The 13267-nt window shown below is 33.5% G+C and overlaps 1 protein-coding gene across 2 annotated transcripts in view; it reads right to left on the bottom strand.

Moving 5' to 3' along the window:
* The window catches only part of qua (villin like protein quail), a 67549-nt gene extending 62743 nt beyond the window's left edge, over positions 1-4806 (bottom strand). The window contains exons 1-2 of one of the 2 annotated variants that reach the window (XM_075297364.1): positions 4586-4806; positions 4066-4126 (exon numbers count right to left, since the gene is read on the bottom strand). In XM_075297364.1, the coding sequence (XP_075153479.1) occupies positions 4066-4104 (39 nt within the window). In that variant the 5' untranslated portion in view covers positions 4105-4126; positions 4586-4806. Of the gene's footprint in view, positions 1-4065 lie in introns of both variants that reach the window. The other variant, XM_075297363.1, reaches the window with a different exon arrangement.
* Positions 4807-13267: the final 8461 nt, after the last annotated feature.

Below are 13267 nucleotides of genomic sequence, written 5' to 3'. Positions count from 1 at the left end.
GAAGCTTTTCTAAGAATCGATATCCTATGCTATACCTATAAAAAGCTTTATGCAATTTTAATTATATTGTTTACTAGAGATAGCACTAATCATTGATACTGTAACGAATAGTCTAATTTCCTGTATGGTATAATTTGTTTTATTAGATACATTAGCAAAGAAGAAGGAAATATTAAATATTTTTATTATTTCTCAAAAAGGTCAATATTCGAAAATGATCCAAATTTAATGAAAAAATATATCGGTGCTTTAACACATAAATAAAATTGGATAATTATCTTTTGGATATTTTTTAACTCATTAAAGATTACAGCATATATAAATTCGTTTAACCATCAAATGGTTGGTAATTATGACCACCTCTACACCAATTAGTCGCAACGTCTATTTATTCGTACACTTTTCGAAATTTATGTAATTGGTCACTATCACCATTTGTTGTCGTTTTTTTGTTTTTTTGTTTTTGTTACTCCGCCAACTCCGCCAACTCAAACACTCAGGTCACTGACAGTTTCTTCCAAACTTTCAATCTTCGACTAGCTTACAGTTCAATGAAACAAACAATCTAAGTAGGAGACCAACAGACAAAATGAATTTCTTTGAATGTTGCTCGAAATGAAAAAAATGCTCTATTATTTAGTTAAAATGTTTTTCTTCTATGCAAATTACACTTAATAATCTAACGATGGAAAAAAGCGGAAGTTTTCGAAATTTTGTATTTTACATAAATTAACATTTCAAATGTCTAAATTTTAACGGATATTTTCAATGATCCAAAATTGCCTTCAATTTCATTATGTTTTAAATTTGTTGCTGTTGTTATTGTTAGTTTGTTCAATGGGAAAATCGTTGTTGCATGTGGCCGAAACTAGAGGAAATTTCAAAATCTGTGAAAATTTAAATTGATTTTTTTCCAAGAGAATAAAGTTGTTAATTGGAACTTGTATACACTGGAAAAAAATTAAACACAAAGATTTACTAAATTCGTATTTCTCACAAAATAATTCATTATTTCTTTAAATTTGTAAATTTTACTACAAATGCGTCCATCATGAACTTCGTATGTCACTAAATACATTCTTGCAATTTTTAACTCCAATTTTTTCCTTCAAACTACAAAATTTTCTTTAACAAGTCAAAAATATTTATTATGTCTAATAAATTTTCTTGAATTTGTCGAAAAATATTTACTTATTTTTATGATATCGGCGTGATGCCAGCGTTTGTAATACTGTTTAGTTAAAATTTTCTCAAAATATTCAAAATTTTCTAAAATTAATCAAAACTTTTCTTCCTGGTGGCTTCACTCTTTTTTCAGTGTGTGATACCATAGTGGTGAACTGCTCCCTAATAACTGAGTGCTGCCCGATTCTATGTTAAACTCAATTAAAAAGGACCTCCTTATATATAGCCAAGTCCGAATGACGTTTCACATTGCAGTGAGACCAAGTATTACTGAGGTGGGATAAACCACCGCTGAAAAACTTTTTGGTGTTTGGTTGAAACTGGGTTTGAACCCACGACCCTGTGTATGCAAGGCGGGCATAATAACCATTGCACCACGATGGCTCCCTTCCAGAATAAGTTTCTTCTTAAGTTAACTCAAACACAAACGCTTTTAGTGGTTTGTAAACAATATAAAATCTTGTCATTTCTAGTTTAACAGATATACCAGTGTAACGCTTCAGTTCATCTACCCTGTAAATGAGGTAGCAATGACTGTATAGTATACTAAATAGGAGATAAATACATATATAAATACATTTAATAAAACAAGTATATACGGCCGTAAGTTCGGCCAGGCCGAATCTTATGTACCCTCCACCATGGATTGCGTAGAAACTTCTACGAAAGACTGTCATCCACAATGGAATTACTTGGGTTGTGTTATCTTAAAACTTCTTAACATCGTTTTCTAAATTGTGAGTTAGTCCATACGTGATATATATATATATATATATATATATATATATATATATATATATATATATATATATATATATATATATATATATATATATATATATATATATATATATATATATATATATATATATATATATATATATATATATATATATATATATATATATATATATATATATATATATATATATATATATATATATATATATATATATATATATATATATATATATATATATATATATATATTAGACAAAAAAGGTATGTATAGGTAAGTACAAATAATTACGAATCGATATGGACTTTTGCACGGTACGTAGAGACCCAGAATTGAAAAATGGGGGTCGCTTATATGGGGGCTACATAAAATTATCAACTTGATATGGACCAATCTGTGTGTGATTGCGGATCGATTTATCTGAGGGCTATATATAACTATAGACCGATATGGACCTAGTTAGACATGGTTGTTAACGGTCATATACTAGCACAATGTACCAAATTTCAACTGACTCGGATGAAATTTGCTCCTCCAAGTGGCTCCAATACCAAATCTCTGGATCGGTTTATATGGGGGTTATATTTGATTACGGACTGATATGGACCACTTTTGGCATGGTCGTTAAATATCATACACTACCACGGAGGTCAAATCTGGGGATCGGTTTATATGGAGGCTATATATAATTATGGACTGATATGAACCAATTCCTGCATGGTTGTTGGATACCATATACTAACATCACGTACCAAATTTCAACAGAATCGGTTGAATTTTGCTCTTCCAAGGGGCTCCGGAGGCCAAATCTGGGGATCGGTTTATATGGGGGCTATATATAATTATGAACCGATGTGGACCAATTTTTGCATTGGAGTTTGAGGCCATATATTAACACCACGTACCAAATTTCAACTGAATCAGATGAATTTTGGTCTTCCAAGAGGCTCCGGAGGTCAAATCTGGTGATCGGTTTATATGGGGCTATATATAATTGTGGACCGATGTGGACCAATTTTTGCATGGTTGTTAAAGACCATATACTAACACCATGTACCAAATTTCAGCCGGATCGGATGAAATTTGCTTCTCGTAGAAGCCTCGCAAGCCAAATCGGGGGATCGGTTTATATGGGGGCTATATATAACTATGGACCGATGTGGGCCAATTTTTGCATGGTTGTTAGATACCATATACTAACACCATGTACCAAATTTCAGCCGGATTGGATGAAATTTGCTTCTCTTAGAACAATCACAAGCCAAATTTGGGGGTCCGTTTATATGGGGGCTATACGTAAAAGTGGACCGATATGGCCCATTTGCAATACCATCCGACCTACATCAATAACAATTACTTGTGCCAAGTTTCAAGTCGATAGCTTGTTTCGTTCGGAAGTTAGCGTGATTTCAACAGACGGACGGACGGACGGACGGACGGACGGACATGCTCAGATCGACTCAGAATTTCACCACGACCCAGAATATATATATACTTTATGGGGTCTTAGAGCAATATTTCGATGTGTTACAAACGGAATGACAAAGTTAATATACCCCCCATCCTATGGTGGAGGGTATAAAAATACTCTTCTATACCGTTTACGCTAAAAAATCTCCAGTATCACAATCAAAAAAAAATTAACCCTCTTTTTCACTAAAGCCAATTTAACTTTATTTTACTTCATGGCATTATTATGTTTGGAAAAAACTTCCATTATTCTAATAATTTTTTGCGTACGTTAGTTAAATGTACTAAAAAGGGGGAAGGATCTACACGAATTAAGCATAAAGATTTTCTAAATTCGTACTTCTCACAAAATAGTTTATTATTACTTCTAAACATAATCTCAATTTTCTAAAATTAATCAACATTTTTCTTCCTGGTGGGCTCAATGTTTTTTCAGTGCAATATTTATGAAGATCGAAAAATAATTGGCATGACTGTGTATAAAGTGGAGTCACGAATCAATATTTCTGATGGGCACATTTTTTCCAGGTCAAAATTGTTATACTCTAATACCAATGAATTTATAAAGATATCCACTAATTTAACGACTTTTTATGTTTGTTTTTTAATCGAATAGCAAAATGAATTTAATTTTACACAATAATGCTTACTTAGAAATTATATCAACTTACCTGTTGTATAAAATTGTACTGTAATGTTTTTGTTGCCATTTCTTTTAGAGATTATAAACACCTAAATTGTTGTTAATTAATATTTCTTAGGAGTGTTTTTTTTCTTTTTTTTTTTGTGTAAACAATTATTGTTAATCAAATTTTATAGCTCAATAATGACACAAAATTGTATTATCTTCACTTCTGGATATTTCTCAGTTTTACATTCAAGAGAGATTGAGAGAGCTGAGTTATCGTTAATACTTTGACAAACTTTAATTTGAATAAAATACCGTTACAATGCAAACACAAAATATATAGAGCAATCAATCTTTGAGAGTGTCAAAATGATTGCGAATTCCCTGTTAGAGAATTTAACAGCAATAAGCAATAGACTCTTCTTTCATACACTTGCAATTTTTCACTTGAATTTTCTAAAATCATCAAATGTCAATGTTTTAAAAATAGTATGGAATGTGCACTTCAATTTAGAAAATTTTTGAACTTGTTTTGAAATTATTTACACCCAAATGGTATTTACTTCAGTGATAGTTTTCCTCTTTTGATTGTCACACTCGATGCGCCACTGTCGATCTTTTTTCTTGTGTTTATTGTATTGTTATATGATTTGACTTATTTTCGTCTCTAACACTAATTAAACATTTTATTCTTGTTATTTTTGGATGTGGCCTTCTTCTGGGAGTCTTTCTTTTGGCCTGTTTTTGTCGCTAGCTATGACCGTTTTGTTTCGATCGGTATTCAAAACTAAAATGTCCAAAACAAAAGTTTGATCAGAGTTCAACTCTCTCAACATTAACTGACAGCAGCAGCGGCAGAACCAACAACACCATTCGATGACCGGCGACACATAAGCAACAAAGCCGCAAAAAAAAGCAAAAAGCACACAAACTCAAATAACATAATGACCAAAAGAAAATAGTAATGGCATATATTCGTAATGCTAGGTCGACAATTTTGTTCACTACCAAGTGGAGTATGGCCATTTAAGGCATTTTATATTTAAGCCCAGTATGCAGGTCTAGACAAAATTCCTGTTGTAGGCCAAAGAGGAAGTTTGGATATGTGTTTTTTGGGAAAGAAAAGTAAATAAGTCGATAATATCATCATATTTTTGGATAATAGAATATTGGCTAGAGCTGCATATTGGGTTAAGGCTTAAACCAAAACTAAAGCCTGGTATGTCTACCTCTTACGGATTTATGGTTTAAATTCCTGTTGCCAAAAAAAGGAAAAAGACAGTTTGCTAAGTGTTTCTTGTGAAAGTACATTAAAAAACAGTCGATAATATCGTTCTAGTTTTGGGTAGTAGAACATTGGCTAGAGCTGTATATCGGGCTAAGGCTTAACCAAAGCCTAAAGCGTGACATGTCTACCTTTTACGGAATTATTGTTTACATGTCGACAATGCAGTCTTAAGAGGGCAAAATAAATACAATCGGAATCACGGAATTTTTGTTAGAAAATATAACAATACATTTGTTATGGGTAGCGGAGCCACCGTGGTGCAATGGTTACCATGACTAACACAGGGTTCAATTCCAGTTTCGACCGAACACAAAAAAGTTTTTCAGCAGTGATTTATCCTCTCTCAGTAATGCTGGAAACAATTCTGAGTGTTTGGTCTCAGTTTCACCAATATGCAGCTCCTGCGCAAAGTCCAGTTGTGTACCGATAATACCGATTTCGATGTATTTCCAGTGGAGGGAAATTTTGATCAATCGATAACAACGCTCAGGGAATTTTCGGTAGCAAAAACACAAATGTATTTCCTATGGGCAGCAGAAATTTCGCCCATAGTGTGAAAAGACCTACGAACGTGCTATCCCAAAGGACAGAATAGTCTAAGTGAGCCTACAAGCTATTGGATTGCCATTTAGGTATAGTGGTTATTGGTAGCGGATATTTAGCCATATAGAAATTTTGGTTCACATTTTTCCAAAGGAAGCTGCGTATTCACCTCACCTCAAAAAAATATTTGCCTGCCGCAGTTAATGGTGCACTCAGGATTTTATAGTGGTCAATAGTAGTTCCCAAGAATTTTTTTATGAGCATCCCAACAAAAAATTTGAAGTTGTTCCACAAACATTTCTTTTAAAGCGCATCCCATCAATTTTTTCCACTTCTGATGCAGTCCTTTTGGACAAACCCACAAACTTTTCTTTTAAAGCGCATCCCGGAATCTCCTATCGATTTTTTTCACTTCCAATGCTGTCATTTTGGACAAGTATTAGAAAGTACGGAATAAGAATATTTTAAGTGAAATTTTAAGTTTTGGTCAGTTAAATTTTACAAAAAAAGTAGAAAATAAACAAGTATATACAGCAATAAGTTCGGCCGGGCCGAATCTTAAATACCCACCACCATGAACCAAATATTAGGGTTTGAAATTTCAGGAGAGCTTGAGGACTTGAGGACACTTCCCGAAGATAAATTTAAAGATTTCACCTATGAGGACTATATCGGATTCTGGATTTATAAGAACCATTTTTGTTTGAGTTTTAGAGAAATCATTAAAATCTCTTGTAAGTGTGCAAGAAAATTATAAAATAACGTCTTGATTTGAAATCTTAAATCTGTAGAAGTAAAATCTGAGTTTCAAGCAATTTTCATGATCAGTGCGCCTTCTATACCGTGAAGAAGTGAAGTCGGTCTATATGGAGGCATTACCAAATGGACCGATAAAAACTTAATCCGATACACGTTTTTGGGAGCCTAAAATACCAGAATATTTACAAATTCAGGCAAATTGGATAAAAACTACGGTTTCTAGAAACCCAAGGATTTAAATCGGGAGATCGTTCTTATGGGGGACCGATACTCACCGTTTTCGGCACACCTCTTTATGGCACGAAAATACCTCTAGATTTCCAATTTCAGGCAAATTGGATAAAAACTTCGGATTCTAGAAGTCCAAGAAGTAAAATCGGGATATCAGTCTATATGGGGGCTATACCAAAACATGGACCGATACTCACCATTTTTGGCACACCTCTTTTTGGTCCTAAAATACCTATAAATTTCCAATTTCAGGCAAATTGTGTATAAACTACGGATTCTGTAAACCCAAGATGTAAAATCGGGAGATCGGTCTATATGGGGGCTATATTAAAACATGGAACGATACGGACCATTTTGGGCACACCTCTTTATGGTCCTCAAGTATCTCTAGATTTTCAATTTCAGGCAAATTGGATAAAAACTACGGTTTCTATAAGCCCAAGACCCCAAATCGGGAGGTCGGTTTATATGGGGACTATATCAAAACCTGGACCGATATAGTCCATCTTCGAACTTGACCTGCCTGCAGACAAAAGGCGAGTTTGTGCAAAATTTCAGCACGATTGCTTCATTATTGAAGACTGTAGCGTGATTACAACAGACAGCCAGACAGACAGACGGACATCGTTATATCGTCTTAGAATTTCTCCCTGATGAAAAGAATATATATACTTTATATAGTCGGAAATCGATATTTCGATGTGTTACAAACGGAATGACAAACTTATTATACCACCGTCACCATTCTATGGTGGTGGGTATAAAAAGGAAAAAATAATAATAAAAAAAATTAAATTTCATCCCCGCTGGGATTTGAACCTGTGCCGTTTGACTTTTTCACTTCCATGGAAATTCTTTGGAGAAGGTTTTGCAAATTACGAGAATTTTTAATTTTTTTTTTATTTTTAATTAAAAAAAATATATTTATACAAAAACCGAAATAACAAAATAAAAACGATGTATACATAAAAATAATTTTTTACAAAAATATTGGATAAAAAAAATTGCCGCTGGTGGGATTCTTTAGTTTTTCATGCACAATAATAAAGAACATCTCAGGAAATAGTTAAAATGTCATGCCGTGGTGCCATATTAGGTTCATATAATAATCGTTTGTGGCTGAGTGTGCTAAAGCGTTGTGTTATGGTGCCAATAGGCCCAGGTTCAACCCTCGGTGGAAGCGATGAAGTTTTTCAATTTGTAAAAATTGGATAATAAGAAAAAAATTGGATAACAAAAAATTCTGATAAAAAAACTGTAATTGGAGAAAATTTTTTTGTTTTTTAGCTTTTTAAATTTCTTCATCCAAATGAACTTCCAACACACAAAGAAAATTTAATTCAAAGTCAGCTAACGAAAAATTTTCATTGATATAACGAAACATTTTGATTAATACAATGAAAATATTCGTTAATAGCACGAAAGTTTACGTTGTTTTGCAGAAAATTCGTTACATTAACGAAAAAATTCGTTGTATTAACGAATTTGTTTCATTGGTTGACTTTTAACGACACATTTCGTTAATGCGACCAAACATTTTCTATTAGTGAAGGCACAAATTCTAAAGCAATGCAATGGATCCAAAAATGGAGTACTACCGTCCAATGACAAGTCCATGTAAAATTCATTTGATATGATCCAAGTTTGCACTGCTTTCTGGATCACAAATTGGGGATCCAAACTACTTTTTTGGAAGCTCTTTTTTTGCTGGGATATTAAATTTCACTAGAAATTAAATATCCTCTCAGTCCATGTCAAATGGCTCCTATAGTCGACCATTGCATACCAATTGAACAACGAAATTAGTGTGCTCTTTAGGTTCGAGTGCTGACTCCCTTCCTACAAGGAAATATGTTCGAATACATTTTGTGTGAAGCATTTTGATAAATTTTACCAATTTGTTTTATATGTTTTTTCGGGGATGTGAGTTTGTGGTTTTACACCATTAGAATGGATAATAGCTCTTTCCCCGGAAGAAATGATTGTTATTTTTATTTTGTTTTCTTTATTTTCATAATTGCGATTTTCACTACTATCTATGAAGCGATTAATTTTGCAAAACTCAAACATAATCACGTAGCGTAAGATGGTGACAAGTACAGACCTACATAAATGGTGTTACCGTCAAAAGTCAAAATTCTTTTTGTATAGTGGTATGTTATTAGGTGTTTTGCTAGATCCCACCGCACCTACCATACTACCATCAATGTTCTAATGCTAAGCTCAAAATAAACCAAATCGTAATCGCAAGTAGTCATCATAATTTGCACACAACAAACTATTTGTGTTGAAATTGCGTTGACATTGCGTGTGTCCATTGCTCACTGTTGTGTCATTTCATGTTTTGTAGCTCTTCATTTGGGAGAACTTCTTCCGCTGGATGTAGTTGGGAATATTCATTATGAAGTCGAAGGGGGGAACAGTGGTTCAAAGGTGGCAAATACCTGAAGTTCCGGTATATACATCGTTTTCCTATGTACATACAAGATTATGGAGGGGACGTTACCGAAAAATTTGACAAACTGCTACGTGTCGATAATACAGTTTCAGTGTGAAAGAAAATAAAAAACGATAATGAATTCTCATGGAATATATATTAGCTTAACTAGCACTAGTATCTTTTGGCTTAAAAGAGTGTGAAATAAAACTGTCTTAAGGGCATAAAAACCAAATACCCTAGAAGTCGATTTCGGGTTTTTCGGTTATATTATACTTTGAAAATGTTACGACGCAAAACTATCGATAACAATGACTCACACATTTCATAGTGTAACACTACAAAAATTACATTTAAACCTTGAGGTTGTCATACAAATTTGCCAAAATTTTTGTAATTTCTTTTGATATTAACTGATTATAAAGTAAAACTATATCGACATTTATAGGAAACGTTACAACATTTGTTATTATTTTATGAGCTAGTCTCTCAAAAATGCCTTTTGTATCCACTGTGTTCCAACACTATGGTCAGTATTAGTAGACAACAACAAGTTTGGCTTATAGCCACTATTATCATCGCCATTCTGTCTACATAAGGGACAAGTTATTCTTTGGCACTTGGTCATCGTGGTGGTGCAGCCCCAGAAGCAAAACCATATACAATAGAATTGTTCTTCTTTTTTATGTCTGTAATTGACATGTATGTAGGTAGATATTTTATGTGGTACAAACAACTGTTGTTGTCTCATTTTTTTTTCGTTTGTTTTGGAATTTTATGCATGCACCTGTGCCATCGCTATAGTCATTCATGCGTAGATCCCTCCCTCAATTTGTATGTGTTTTCACAAAAAAAGTTTAGAAGTAGTGGATGAAGAGTATACAATTACGCAAATATTGTTTTGATCATCCAGCAATGGTGACCTTTCAGTAGAATAGATTGAAATGAAAATTCACTTCTTTTGAGGGATTTAGAGTTCAACGAAACTGTTAATTGTTAAACATTAATTTGGTAGTTTAATGGCAACCTTCATAAATCAGAAAAATAGTTTGACCTTTTGAAACCTGTTTAGTCGGTAATAAGTGCTGACCAACAAATCCAAAAACAAATAAAAATATTTTAAGCGTGCCGCTAAGATAATGTGGCGGCATGCAGCCGATAATACAGATTTACAACGGAACAAAATGTAACCTGCCCATAACATTGTCTCACGGAATATTCGTTAGGAAATACTGCAATGCATTTCTAAATTTCGTTTGAGATGCGTACCGGCGTTCTAGCGAAAATCTTGCTCCCAAAAAATGAAATTTTACTACTGAAAATTCCATGAAGCATTGTTATCGACTGTTTCCATTTTATTCTCATAATCTACACATGAAAAAAAAATGCAAAAAGAATTTCTGATAAAGTTCCATACCGGGATTAAAGTCTGGTACGTACCTCTAGCCAATGTTTTGATTCGAAAAGTTGGAAATACTGCAATGCATTTCTAAATTTCGTTTGAGATGCGTACCGGCCTTCTAGCGAAAATCTTGCTCCCAAAAAATGAAATTTTACTACGGAAAATTCCGTGAAGCGTTGTTATCGACTGTTTTCATTTTACTCTCATAATCTACTCATGAAAAAATGCAAAAAGAATTTCCGATAAAGTTCCATACCGGGATTAAAGTCTGGTACGTACCTCTAGCCAATGTTTTGATTCGAAAAGAGATTTATAAAAACGTTGTTATCGGCTCTTTACATTCTACTCCCTAAATAAATACATGAAAAAACTGACTACTCTTGCGAAATTTCCGCTACCCATAAGAAATGAATTGCTATATTTCCCAGCAAAAAAACCGTCACCAAAAAAGTAGTGAAACTTTTCTTTTTGGATCCGGAAGTGGTGCAAAATTGGCGCAGAAGCGACGAATTTAACATGAGCATGTTATAGGACGGATGTCCACCATTTAAACAGCAGTTGCACTGGATTTGCATCACTTCTTAATGTGTGGTCCGAATTTAATGTTTTGGATGTGAATTATAAAATTGTGTGATATTTGCCAAATAAATAATTTTTATAATTTTTAATGCATTCTTACGCTTGTCTAACACATTTGACCTCCAATATTTTCAAAATTTTGCATTTTTTCTTCTCTTATCCTATTTGAAATAAAATAATTTAAAATTTATTATTAAAAATATGAAAAAAGCCAGGAGGGCATTTTTTAAGTGCTTTTAATTTGTGCCTTTAGTTGGGTTGCTAACGAAAATTCCTTGAGGCGTTGTTATCGATTGTTTACATTTTGCTCCCATAAAAAATATACAGCACAACTGAGTTATTGGTACGCAAACGAAATTTCCGCTAGATGTAACACTACCGGACTTTAAGAATGAAAATGCAAATGGTCGATAAGGGCGAACTATTCATTAGGAAATATAGCAATGTATTTCATATGTGTTTGCTCCCAAAAGGAATGAACTGCTATATTTCTCCCATAAAACTATATATCGCGAATTTTCCACTACCCATAAGAAATACATTTCTATATATTTGCTAACGTAAATTCCGTGAGGCGTTATTATCGATTATTTACTATTTGCTCCCGTAAGAAATACGCTGCAAAACTGTGTTATTGGAACACTGGCGAAATTTCTGCTAGAAGTGCATGCCGAGCTTTAATAATCAAAATTCCAATGGTCGATAAGGGCGGACTGTTCATGTTGGCAAGTTTTACTGTCAAAAGAAATGCATTATGGGAGTATAATTTAAACAGTCGATAATAACACCTCACGGAATTTATAAGGGTGGACTGTTCATTAGGAAATACAGGAATGCATTTCTTATGGATAGCCGACATTTCGTTAGAGGCGCATATTGGCAAAAGTTTTGCTACCAAAAGAAATGCATTATGGGAGCAAAATGTTAACAGTCGATAATAACGCCTTACGGAATTTAGCAAATATATAGCAACGCATTTCTTATGGGTAGCAGAAATTTCGGCTGGATGTGCATGCCGGCCTTTAAAGGGAGATCAAACTCAAAGAAATTTGTTAGTAGACACCGCAGAAATATTTGCTAAAACTGCGAAAAGTCAAACTTTGTCTATTTTGAAACCGATCGTTTTTGGCTGAAACACAAATGTAATCTGTAGGATATCGTGAAACAATAAATGTAATTTATTAAGAATAAGTCCTATATTTTCTAAAAATCAAATTTGGGCATAAGAACAAATATTTTGTTTGATAGCGTTTGATTTTATATTATATACAAATTTGTGGTTTACAGCAGACACCGACAGCTGTTTTTTGCAGATTTTTTCCTATGAGTGCATTCATAAGGCGTAGACCATAAAACGGAAAATTCGTTAACCACAAGAAATTCGTTGTTAGATACTTACATATACCATAGCCCCAGTAAGAAAGTCGAGGGAGTAGCTTACCTAAAGCTTAAAGAAGATAGGTATGCAGCTATAATTTTCGCTACCCATTACAAAGGCATCGTTCTCATTTTTACTACATTTTAGCTAAACGAAATCTCCGCTAGAGTTATTTAGTACAAAATGTATTTCATATTTCTTTATATTTTTGTATATAGTCAATTACTGCTATTCTATCCATGTAGCCATTTTTGTTGCATTTGTTGTTATCGACAGTTTACATTCTTCGGAAATTTAGTTTGTATGCCATTAATACAATTTGTTAAAATTTTCCAACCAAAACTAAGCATGAAAATCCTACTGCCTGTTCGCGGAATTTTCGTTCGCTCATTGATATCTCGATAACTAGATTCTATCGAATCACAATCGCTTCGGTGTTCGATAGTAAATCATAAAGGATGAGTTCATGACAATGTTCGTGGTCTTGTAGCAAATATATCTAAAGATATTTAAGTTTCACTTTAGACGGACGATTCGCCTCGAGATGATTTGGGGTTTCATCTGTCACCTCAAGCAGAAAGTCCACTTTCTAATAGTTTTGTAAACTCTTGTAGTTTTATGTTATTTG

The sequence above is a fragment of the Haematobia irritans genome, chromosome 2 (assembly GCF_050003625.1).
Source record: "Haematobia irritans isolate KBUSLIRL chromosome 2, ASM5000362v1, whole genome shotgun sequence".
Lineage (NCBI taxonomy): Eukaryota > Metazoa > Arthropoda > Insecta > Diptera > Muscidae > Haematobia > Haematobia irritans.
Note: the sequence above shows the minus strand (reverse complement) of the source record. Positions and strands in the feature narration are given on the sequence as shown.